The following is a 12,790-nucleotide window of genomic DNA, read 5'->3' on the forward strand; positions in this document are numbered from 1 at the left end:
AGTGTGTCTTCTTCAAGGCTACAAATTAAATCAGTTTCTTTACATTTATCAATACTCTCCCCAAATGTTCTCAAGGTAGGTTGGATTAAGATGTATAGATGTTCTTCAAAATATCCAGAATTTTCATATCATATCCCTCCCACAATATATCTGCCATAGAGGTCAACATTTCAGAGGGGTTGAGTTAAATGCGAGGACACATCTCAGTTGAATACATTCAGTTGGACAACTGACTAGGTATCCCCATTTCCTTTCCCTTTCACATAGTCCTCCCACAATATATCTACCATAGAGGTCTATATTTGACATAGTCCTTCCACAATATATCTACCATAGAGGTCAATATTTCACATAGTCCTCCCACAATATATCTGCCATGTAGGTGTATATTTGACATAGTCCTCCCACAATATATCTGCCATGGAGGTCTATATTTCACATAGGCCTCCCACTATATATCTGCCATAGAGGTCAACATTTCACATAGTCCTCCCACAATATGTCTGCCATAGAGGTCAACATTTCACATAGCCCTCCCACAATATATCTGCCATAGAGGTCAACATTTCACACTTCAAAAAGAACATGGAATCAGCTTGAATTCAGTTTGATGTCCTAGTATGAATCAATCTGTGATGTTTAGACTGTTCCAATAGTAGCACTGCTTACATCCCTTTCCCTAGATGTACATTAGTAATGAATGTGATGAACAGTCATATCAAAATAATGTGTGGTATTTCATTAAATTATGTAATGAGACAGAAATTCAATGAACAATAATAACTAATGCATTCTGTTTTACATGATCATTATTCATGACTCTCCATCTTGGATAATGGATGATCAGAACAACGTGAGTAATTACTTATTTGTCTGTTTTGTTTATTGACAACCAATAACACAAGACAAAGAACAGACCAGAGTGTTAATCTGATACTATAAAACTACAGGCCTTGTGAACAGCAGTGTGTCTTCTTCAAGAGTACAAATTAAATCAGTTTCTTTACATTTATCAATACTCTCCCCAAATGTTCTCAAGGTAGGTTGGATTATGATGTCAGATGTTCTTCAGATTCTACTGAATGTATATTCCATAGAACCCTGCCTCCTGACACAATATCCTGTATCTGCCATAGAGCCCAATGCTGGTTATCACTAACAATGAACATAATCATTTGATCAGAGATAGGACAACAACTAAACAACATTATTCATGAAGTTAACCAGATCTCATTGGTGCCCACGGTCCCTACATGAGGGAGGCTTGAGTGACAGGAGAAATCTGATTGGTCCTGTTTGTTCTGTATATAGTGATGTAGTCTACCACACAGAACTCACCTCTCTGTTTTACACCGTAGGATCAGGATCACGGTATTTACAACATGAGACCCAGGAGAAGAAGCTGAAGAGGGAGGCATCAGCTGGTGAGCTTGGTAAGTATGAGAGAGTCTGGAGGAGAGAGGATTGAATCAGGGAACATGAGTGATGTCATTCAGTTTTTCAGACTAATTCATGTGTAATGTATCAAATAGTCAATAGACCAGTTGATGATTGGTTCAGCTCAGATAACTGTTGACTGGAGGAAATAATTACTAACAATTGTACCACCTCAATCAAATAATATGTCTTTATAGGCATACTATTGAATGAATTAATACATTACTTAGTCAAACAACCAATTAAATATGTTAATTGCTCTCTCTCAGAGTTGAAGATGGAAAAATAATTAAAAGAGAAATTAAGACAGGAGATGATGAACCAACTAGAGGAGAAAGACACACAACTGGATGATATGACCCAGGAAGTGAGAGAGAAAGAGAGACTCCTGGAGGATAAGAACCAGATAATGGGACAGAGGGAGAAACTATTAGAAGAGAAAGACAACCAACTGGGAGAGAAAGACAAGCAACTAAAGGATAGAGACATTCAACTAGAGGCACTGAGAAAGAACCTGCAGGACAAGAACAGCCAAGTAGAGAACTTCAGAGTCCTACTGCAGGAAAAAGACCTTCAACTAGAGGACAGCAACCACAGACTGGGAGAGAAGGACAGACTACTGGAAGAGAGAGACAAACAACTGAAGGGAAAGGATAGTGAAATAAAGGAGAAGCAGATTGAAAGAAATCCAAAAAATAAAAAGAGAAAGAGAAATAGAAATAGAAATAGAAAGAGAGAGACAAACTACTGGAGGGAAAAGAAAATTAACTAAAGGAGAGGAGGCAGGAAGTAGAAGAGAAAGATAACCTACTAGAGGAGAGAGAGAAGCAGTTAAAGGAAAGAGACAAACAAGTGGAGGATGTCAACAATGAAAATGCTGAACTGGTTAAGATTATTCACACCATTAATACATTTAGTCTTCTGTACTTTCCTCAATTCTCAGGTTATTGTCGACTCTCCACTGAGTTGTGAATATTGTTTTCCATCACTTCATACTTTCCCTCTGCATCATATTTCTGTCTAAAGTCTTTAACACAGAATTCAGATCCTAGTCCTCCTTTGTTATTTCAGCTCAACAGATATGTGATGTGAAGACTGAGGTAGAGAGACTGAGAAGAGAGATCTCAGCCCAGATGACTGGTGAGTGAGATATGTGATACTTAACATTTCAATAGAAACCCAGAACTCCCCTTCAGTAGGTCTATGTGCCTTCATGTGTCACTGAGGTAAATGTTCCCATTCTAAATGGTTGTTCTATTATTTTAGAACCTGGAGAGACGTCAGATACAGGTTCCATACTCCCAGTCAGGAGGAGACACAGCAAGGAGGATCCTCTATCCAGTGAGTTATCAATATTGTCCTGTTGTCTCCTACTGTTTCTAGTCTATAGTGGACCATCCTTCACTTAGTGAGTTATCACTATTGTACTGTTGTCTCCTACTGTTTCTAGTCTATAGTGGACCATCCTTCACTTAGTGAGTTATCACTATTGTCCTGTTGTCTCCTACTGTTTCTAGTCTATAGTGGACCATCCTTCACTTAGTGAGTTATCAATATTGTCCTGTTGTCTCCTACTGTTTCTAGTCTATAGTGGACCATCCTTCACTTAGTGAGTTATCAATATTGTACTGTTGTCTCCTACTGTTTCTAGTCTATAGTGGACCATCCTTCACTTAGTGAGTTATCAATATTGTCCTGTTGTCTCCTACTGTTTCTAGTCTATAGTGGACCTTCCTTCACGTAGTGAGTTATCAGTATTGTCCTGTTGTCTCCTACTGTTTCTAGTCTATAGTGGACCATCCTTCACTTAGTGAGTTATCAATATTGTCCTGTTGTCTCCTACTGTTTCTAGTCTATAGTGGACCATCCTTCACTTAGTGAGTTATCAATATTGTCCTGTTGTCTCCTACTGTTTCTAGTCTATAGTGGACCATCCTTCACTTAGTGAGTTATCACTATTGTCCTGTTGTCTCCTACTGTTTCTAGTCTATAGTGGACCATCCTTCACTTAGTGAGTTATCAATATTGTCCTGTTGTCTCCTACTGTTTCTAGTCTATAGTGGACCATCCTTCACTTAGTGAGTTATCAATATTGTCCTGTTGTCTCCTACTGTTTCTAGTCTATAGTGGACCATCCTTCACTTAGTGAGTTATCACTATTGTACTGTTGTCTCCTACTGTTTCTAGTCTATAGTGGACCATCCTTCACTTAGTGAGTTATCACTATTGTCCTGTTGTCTCCTACTGTTTCTAGTCTATAGTGGACCATCCTTCACTTAGTGAGTTATCAATATTGTCCTGTTGTCTCCTACTGTTTCTAGTCTATAGTGGACCATCCTTCACTTAGTGAGTTATCAATATTGTACTGTTGTCTCCTACTGTTTCTAGTCTATAGTGGACCATCCTTCACTTAGTGAGTTATCACTATTGTCCTGTTGTCTCCTACTGTTTCTAGTCTATAGTGGACCATCCTTCACTTAGTGAGTTATCACTATTGTCCTGTTGTCTCCTACTGTTTCTAGTCTATAGTGGACCATCCTTCACTTAGTGAGTTATCAATATTGTCCTGTTGTCTCCTACTGTTTCTAGTCTATAGTGGACCATCCTTCACTTAGTGAGTTATCACTATTGTCCTGTTGTCTCCTACTGTTTCTAATCTATAGTGGACCATCCTTCACTTAGTGAGTTATACATGTTGTCTCAAACTGTCATCAATCTTGATATTCTCTATTTTCTCCAATAATTTATATTTCACTATGATGTGTAATGTATTTGTAGTTTGTTTATACTATGTTTTAAACGTGTCTCTGATGAGTCAGTATGTTGACCAGTTCTCTATGTTGTGTTACAGTGGGAGGAGAGACCTCAGATACAGACCCCACACTTCCACTGAGGAGGACAAACAGCATGGAGTTAAATCCTCCAGATAGTGAGTTATGGATGTAGATTATATTATATTTGACTCTGTTGTACATCCTCCACTTAGTGAGTTATGGATGTAGATTATATTATATTTGACTCTGTTGTACATCCTCCAGATAGTGAGTTATGGATGTAGATTATATTATATTTGACTCTGTTGTACATCCTCCACTTAGTGAGTTATGGATGTAGATTATATTATATTTGACTCTGTTGTACATCCTCCAGATAGTGAGTTATGGATGTAGATTATATTATATTTGACTCTGTTGTACATCCTCCAGATAGTGTGTTATGGATGTAGATTATATTATATTTGACTCTGTTGGACATCCTCCAGATAGTGAGTTATGGATGTAGATTATATTATATTTGACTCTGTTGTACATCCTCCAGATAGTGAGTTATGGATGTAGATTATATTATATTTGACTCTGTTGTACATCCTCCAGATAGTGAGTTATGGATGTAGATTATATTATATTGGACTCTGTTGTACATCCTCCAGATAGTGAGTTATGGATGTAGATTATATTATATTTGACTCTGTTGTACATCCTCCAGATAGTGAGTTATGGATGTAGATTATATTATATTTGACTCTGTTGTACATCCTCCAGATAGTGAGTTATGGATGTAGATTATATTATATTTGACACTGTTGTACATCCTCCAGATAGTGAGTTATGGATGTAGATTATATTATATTTGACTCTGTTGTCCATCCTCCAGATAGTGAGTTATGGATGTAGATTATATTATATTTGACACTGTTGTACATCCTCCAGATAGTGAGTTATGGATGTAGATTATATTATATTTGACACTGTTGTACATCCTCCAGATAGTGAGTTATGGATGTAGATTATATTATATTTGACTCTGTTGTCCATCCTCCAGATAGTGAGTTATGGATGTAGATTATATTATATTTGACACTGTTGTACATCCTCCAGATAGTGAGTTATGGATGTAGATTATATTATATTTGACACTGTTTTACATCCTCCAGATAGTGAGTTATGGATGTAGATTATATTATATTTGACTCTGTTGTACATCCTCCAGATAGTGAGTTATGGATGTAGATTATATTATATTTGACACTGTTGTACATCCTCCAGATAGTGAGTTATGGATGTACAGTGGGGAGAACAAGTATTTGATACACTGCCGATTTTGCAGGTTTTCCAACTTACAAAGCATGTAGAGGTCTGTAATTTTTATCATAGGTACACTTCAACTGTGAGAGACGGAATCTAAAACAAAAATCCAGAAAATCACATTGTATGATTTTTAAGTAATTAATTTGCATTTTATTGCATGACATAAGTATTTGATACATCAGAAAAGCAGAACTTAATATTTGGTACAGAAACCTTTGTTTGCAATTACAAAGATCATACGTTTCCTGTAGTTATTGACCAGGTTTGCACACACTGCAGCAGGGATTTTGGCCCACTCCTCCCTACAGATCTTCTCCAGATCCTTCAGGTTTCGGGGCTGTCGCTGGGCAATACGGAGTTTCAGCTCCCTCCAAAGATTTTCTATTGGGTTCAGGTCTGGAGACTGGCTAGGCCACTCCAGGACCTTGAGATGCTTCTTACGGAGCCACTCCTTAGTTGCCATGGCTGTGTGCTTCGTGTCGTTGTCATGCTGGAAGACCCAGCCACGACCCATCTTCAATGCTCTTACTGAGGGAAGGAGGTTGTTGGCCAAGATCTCGCGATACATGGCCCCATCCATCCTCCCCTCAATACGGTGCAGTCGTCCTGTCCCCTTTGCAGAAAAGCATCCCCAAAGAATGATGTTTCCACCTCCATGCTTCACGGTTGGGATGGTGTTCTTGGGGTTGTACTCATACTTCTTCTTCCTCCAAACACGGCGAGTGGAGTTAGACCAAAAAGCTCTATTTTTGTCTCATCAGACCACATGACCTTCTCCCATTCCTCCTCTGGATCATCCAGATGGTCATTGGCAAACTTCAGACAGGCCTGGACATGCACTGGCTTAAGCAGGGGGACCTTGCGTGCGCTGCAGGATTTTAATCCATGACGGCGTAGTGTGTTACTAATGGTTTTCTTTGAGACTGTGGTCCCAGCTCTCTTCAGGTCATTGACCAGATCCTGCCGTGTAGTTCTGGGCTGATCCCTCACCTTCCTCATGATCATTGATGCCCCACGAGGTGAAATCTTGCATGGAGCCCCAGACCGAGGGTGATTGACCGTCATCTTGAACTTCTTCCATTTTCTAATAATTGCGCCAACAGTTGTTTCCTTCTCACCAAGCTGCTTGCCTATTGTCCTGTAGCCCATCCCAGCCTTGTGCAGGTCTACAATTTTATCCCTGATGTCCTTACACAGCTCTCTGGTCTTGGCCATTGTGGAGAGGTTGGAATCTGTTTGATTGAGTGTGTGGACAGGTGTCTTTTATACAGGTAACGAGTTCAAACAGGTGCAGTTAATACAGGTAATGAGTGGAGAACAGGAGGGCTTCTTAAAGAAAAACTAACAGGTCTGTGAGAGCCGGAATTCTTACTGGTTGGTAGGTGATCAAATACTTATGTCATGCAATAAAATGCAAATTAATTATTTAAAAATCATACAATGTGATTTTCTGGATTTTTGTTTTAGATTCCGTCTCTCACAGTTGAAGTGTACCTATGATAAAAATTACAGACCTCTACATGCTTTGTAAGTAGGAAAACCTTCAAAATCGGCAGTGTATCAAATACTTGTTCTCCCCACTGTATATTATATTATATTTGACTCTGTTGTACATCCTCCAGATAGTGAGTTATGGATGTAGATTATATTATATTTGACTCTGTTGTACATCCTCCAGATAGTGAGTTATGGATGTAGATTATATTATATTGGACTCTGTTGTACATCCTCCAGATAGTGAGTTATGGATGTAGATTATATTATATTTGACTCTGTTGTACATCCTCCAGATAGTGAGTTATGGATGTAGATTATATTATATTTGACTCTGTTGTCCATCCTCCAGATAGTGAGTTATTGATGTAGATTATATTATATTTGACTCTGTTGTACATCCTCCAGATAGTGAGGTATGGATGTAGATTATATTATATTTGACTCTGTTGTACATCCTCCAGATAGTGAGGTATGGATGTAGATTATATTATATTTGACTCTGTTGTACATCCTCCAGATAGTGAGTTATGGATGTAGATTATATTATATTTGACTCTGTTGTACATCCTCCAGATAGTGAGTAATGGATGTAGATTATATTATATTTGACTCTGTTGTACATCCTCCAGATAGTGAGTTATGGATGTAGATTATATTATATTGGACTCTGTTGTACATCCTCCAGATAGTGAGTTATGGATGTAGATTATATTATATTTGACTCTGTTGTACATCCTCCAGATAGTGAGTTATGGATGTAGATTATATTATATTTGACTCTGTTGTACATCCTCCAGATAGTGAGTTATGGATGTAGATTATATTATATTTGACTCTGTTGTACATCCTCCAGATAGTGAGTTATGGATGTAGATTATATTATATTTGACTCTGTTGTACATCCTCCAGATAGTGAGTTATGGATGTAGATTATATTATATTGGACTCTGTTGTACATCCTCCAGATAGTGAGTTATGGATGTAGATTATATTATATTTGACTCTGTTGTACATCCTCCAGATAGTGAGTTATGGATGTAGATTATATTATATTTGACTCTGTTGTACATCCTCCAGAGAGTCAGTGTGTTGATCAGTGCTGTGTGTTGTGTTGCAGTGGGAGGAGAGAGCAGCAGTCCTGACTCCCCAGTGTCTCCCAGTGTGTCTGAGCTGAGACTGGTGCTGCTGGGGAGGACTGGGGCTGGGAGGAGTGCAGCAGGAAACACCATCCTGGGCAGAGAGGAGTTTGGGGCCCAGGCCAGCCCCTCTGCAGTGACCCAGAGGAGTAAGAGGAGAGAGGGGGACATGTGTGGGAGACGGCTGGTGCTGGTGGACACTCCAGACTGGTTCTGTCCTGGACTGTCTCTGGTGGAGATGAGACAGGATGTGGGGCTCTGTGTCCGTCTGTCTGCCCCGGGACCCCACACCTTCCTCCTGGTCATACCAGTGGAGCCCTCTAAGGGGGAGGAGAGAGGGGTGCTGGAGAGAATAGAGGAGATGTTTGGGGAGGGTTGTTGGGACCACACTGTGATTCTATTCACCCATGATGATGTCCTGAAAGAGCAGAGCATTGAGGAGTTTCTCCAAGCAGGAAGTCAGGACCTCCAGCAGCTTGTAGAGAAAAGTGGGAGCAGGTACCACGTCCTCAACATTAAGGACAGGGCCCATGGCACTCAGGTATCAGAGCTGCTGGATCAGGTAGAGGAGATGGTGTCAGGAAACAGAGAGAGATTCTACAGCAGTCAGACCTACCAGGAGGCAGAGACCCAGGTTAGAGAGATGGAGGGAAAGATCCAGAGAGAGAGAGGAGAAAGGAAACAGAGGGAGGAGAGAGACTTGAGAGAGAGGCTTCAGAAGGAGTTCCAGGACTCTCTGATAAAGATAGAGGGAGTGATCCAGGAACATGAGGGATATATCAGAACACTCAGTGAAAGAACCAGTGAACTGGAGAGACAGGTGAAAGAAGAGAGGGATGAGGAGAAGAAAATAGAACTGGAGAGGGAGCTGAAGAGGGAGTCTGATAGGAGGGAGGAGATGGAGAGAAAGCTGGAGAGATTGAGAGAGAAGACAGAGAATGAGAGGAGGGAGATGGAGGAGAGACACAGACAGGAGATAGAGGAGATGATGGAGAACTATGAAGGAGAGGCCAGAGTTGAAGCAGAGAGAAACATGATGAAGATAGTCCTACCTGAGTTACAGAGGAACATCATGATCTCACAGACAAAGTTGCAGAGGGAGTTCAGCAGACAGATGGAGGAGAAGAATAGACAGATGAAGGAGAAGGATAGACAGATGGAGGAGAAGGATAGAGCGATTGTGGAAAGGGATGGAGAGATAGAGGGACTGATAGATAGACTGTGGGAGATGTGCAAGTGAGTTATTGTAACTAGCCTGAAGAAGTGCTGGGATACATGGAGAGGTAGAAGAAGGGAGAAGAAGACGACAGGGAGAACTGATGGAGATCTTAGGAATGTTTGGGCAGATGTAACCTAGTTCACAATTTCACTGAATTAGCCTGACAACGAGGTTAGAGATGAGATGACTTTTTCATGGAGGGATTGGAGAAGTTAGAGATAATCACATGATATTTATCTCACAATGTGTAGAACAACGTGATAGTCTGTCCTGTGATGAGTGTCATGGTGGGAAAACAGGTCAGAATACTGTCTGATCCTGTCTAGAACAACGTGATAGTCTGTCCTGTGATGAGTGTCATGGTGGGAAAACAGGTCAGAATACTGTCTGATCCTGTCTAGAACAACGTGATAGTCTGTCCTGTGATGAGTGTCATGGTGGGAAAACAGGTCAGAATACTGTCTGATCCTGTCTAGAACAACGTGATAGTCTGTCCTGTGATGAGTGTCATGGTGGGAAAACAGGTCAGAATACTGTCTGATCCTGTCTAGAACAACGTGATAGTCTGTCCTGTGATGAGTGTCATGGTGGGAAAACAGGTCAGAATACTGTCTGATCCTGTCTAGAACAACGTATAGTCTGTCCTGTGATGAGTGTCATTGGTGGGAAAACAGGTCAGAATACTGTCTGATCCTGTCTAGAACAACGTGATAGTCTGTCCTGTGATGAGTGTCATGGTGGGAAAACAGGTCACAATACTGTCTGATCCTGTCTAGAACAACGTGATAGTCTGTCCTGTGATGAGTGTCATGGTGGGAAAACAGGTCAGAATACTGTCTGATCCTGTCTAGAACAATGTGATAGTCTGTCCTGTGATGAGTGTCATTGGTGGGAAAACAGGTCAGAATACTGTCTGATCCTGTCTAGAACAACGTGATAGTCTGTCCTGTGATGAGTGTCATGGTGGGAAAACAGGTCAGAATACTGTCTGATCCTGTCTAGAACAACGTGATAGTCTGTCCTGTGATGAGTGTCATGGTGGGAAAACAGGTCAGAATACTGTCTGATCCTGTCTAGAACAACGTGATAGTCTGTCCTGTGATGAGTGTCATTGGTGGGAAAACAGGTCAGAATACTGTCTGATCCTGTCTAGAACAACGTGATAGTCTGTCCTGTGATGAGTGTCATTGGTGGGAAAACAGGTCAGAATACTGTCTGATCCTGTCTAGAACAACGTGATAGTCTGTCCTGTGATGAGTGTCATTGGTGGGAAAACAGGTCAGAATACTGTCTGATCCTGTCTAGAACAACGTGATAGTCTGTCCTGTGATGAGTGTCATTGGTGGGAAAACAGGTCAGAATACTGTCTGATCCTGTCTAGGTCAAAATCTGTCGTTCTACCCCTGAGCAAGTCAGTTGCGGAAGACACATTTCAGTTGAATAAATTCAGTTGGACAACTGACTAGGTATCCCCCCCCCCCCCCTTTACAGTGTCTAGAGAAGGAGGGGAGGGAGGTCTGTAAAGATCTTGATGAGACTTAAGACAGAATTCCAAACCAACGTAGATTATTGACCTTTGCACTGCAGCCTTTTAGAATGGTGAGGGTTGTGGGGGGTCAGGAGGTCAGTGGGCGGAGTCAGAGACTGAGAACTCTAAAGATCTGAGTGAGACTTTTACTCAGTGTTTGAGGAGGTCTACTATTGAACAGAGAGAACCATGCTGTATCTGAGTGAGACTTTTACTCAGTGTTTGAGGAGGTCTACTATTGAACAGAGAGAACCATGCTGTATCTGAGTGAGACTTTTACTCAGTGTTTGAGGAGGTCTACTATTGAACAGAGAGAACCATGCTGTATCTGAGTGAGACTTTTACTCAGTGTTTGAGGAGGTCTACTATTGAACAGAGAGAACCATGCTGTATCTGAGTGAGACTTTTACTCAGTGTTTGAGGAGGTCTACTATTGAACAGAGAGAACCATGCTGTATCTGAGTGAGACTTTTACTCAGTGTTTGAGGAGGTCTACTATTGAACAGAGAGAACCATGCTGTATCTGAGTGAGACTTTTACTCAGTGTTTGAGGAGGTCTACTATTGAACAGAGAGAACCATGCTGTATCTGAGTGAGACTTTTACTCAGTGTTTGAGGAGGTCTACTATTGAACAGAGAGAACCATGCTGTATCTGAGTGAGACTTTTACTCAGTGTTTGAGGAGGTCTACTATCGAACAGAGAGAACCATGCTGTATCTGAGTGAGACTTTTACTCAGTGTTTGAGGAGGTCTACTATTGAACAGAGAGAACCATGCTGTATCTGAGTGAGACTTTTACTCAGTGTTTGAGGAGGTCTACTATTGAACAGAGAGAACCATGCTGTATCTGAGTGAGACTTTTACTCAGTGTTTGAGGAGGTCTACTATTGAACAGAGAGAACCATGCTGTATCTGAGTGAGACTTTTACTCAGTGTTTGAGGAGGTCTACTATTGAACAGAGAGAACCATGCTGTATCTGAGTGAGACTTTTACTCAGTGTTTGAGGAGGTCTACTATTGAACAGAGAGAACCATACTGTATTTACCACACAGTACTTCCTGTTATCAATCAATTACACAATCGAATTGTATGTTTCATGTTGAAACTTTATGTAGCCTCCGCGAAGGCCGGATCCGGGGTCTGGGAGGGGGGCTACGACCTACACCGGAGCCGCCACCGACACTCATCACCCCCCCTACCCTCCCCATTTGGTTTCAGGTTTTGGGGGGGGGGGGGGGGTGTACTGTCACGTCCTGACCATAGAGAGCCCTTGTTTCTCTATGGTGTAGTAGGTGAGGGCGCGACTAGGGGGTATTCTAGTTTAAAATGTCTATGTTGTGTTCTAGTTTATATTTTCTATGTTGGTGTTTTGTATGGTTCCCAATTAGAGGCAGCTGGTAATCGTTGTCTCTAATTGGGGATCATATTTAAGTAACTGTTTTTCCCACCTGTGTTTGTGGGATATTGTTTTGTGTTTGTGCACCACGTAGTCACGTTTCGTTGATCGTTTTCTGATTTATTGTTTTATGCATAAGTTTCACTTTAAAATAAATATGTGGAACTCAACATCCGCTGCGCCTTGGTCCCGTCCTTACGACAACCGTGACAGTAGCAGTATCAGGTATGACCCCTGACCTCTGACCTGTCAGTCAGATAAGAAGGGTCCTGGGATAAACAGATGTGAGAGGAGCTGAGAACTTAATGGATGGAGACACTGGTTCTGTTAAAGTTCATGGACCTTTGAAGTGACTGTTACCAGAACACACACATCCAGTGTCTCCCATTCACACCATTAGTGTTTAATGGCCAAGTCACAATCTCTGACCTTTGTCCAGACATTCACTAACTGTCATTCACTGTCTTGTGAAAGGTTACCAACTGTC

The 12,790-nt window shown here is 41.1% G+C and overlaps 1 protein-coding gene across 2 annotated transcripts; it reads left to right on the forward strand.

The window, feature by feature from the left end:
• The first annotated feature begins 989 nt into the window (after positions 1-989).
• LOC120041627 (GTPase IMAP family member 4-like) lies at positions 990-9,677 on the forward strand. Of its 2 annotated transcripts, none has more exons than XM_038986490.1 (5): positions 990-1,433; positions 2,509-2,577; positions 2,704-2,778; positions 4,289-4,366; positions 8,140-9,677. In XM_038986490.1, exons 1-5 carry the CDS (start codon positions 1,214-1,216, stop codon positions 9,396-9,398), a joined length of 1,701 nt encoding a protein of 566 aa, XP_038842418.1. In that variant the 5' UTR covers positions 990-1,213; the 3' UTR covers positions 9,399-9,677. The 2 variants fall into 2 exon arrangements, with proteins under 2 accessions (XP_038842418.1, XP_038842419.1); XM_038986491.1 differs by lacking the exon at positions 990-1,433 and adding an exon at positions 2,296-2,323.
• Positions 9,678-12,790: the final 3,113 nt, after the last annotated feature.

This window comes from Salvelinus namaycush, unplaced genomic scaffold (genome assembly GCF_016432855.1).
Source record: "Salvelinus namaycush isolate Seneca unplaced genomic scaffold, SaNama_1.0 Scaffold490, whole genome shotgun sequence".
NCBI classification, from domain to species: domain Eukaryota; kingdom Metazoa; phylum Chordata; class Actinopteri; order Salmoniformes; family Salmonidae; genus Salvelinus; species Salvelinus namaycush.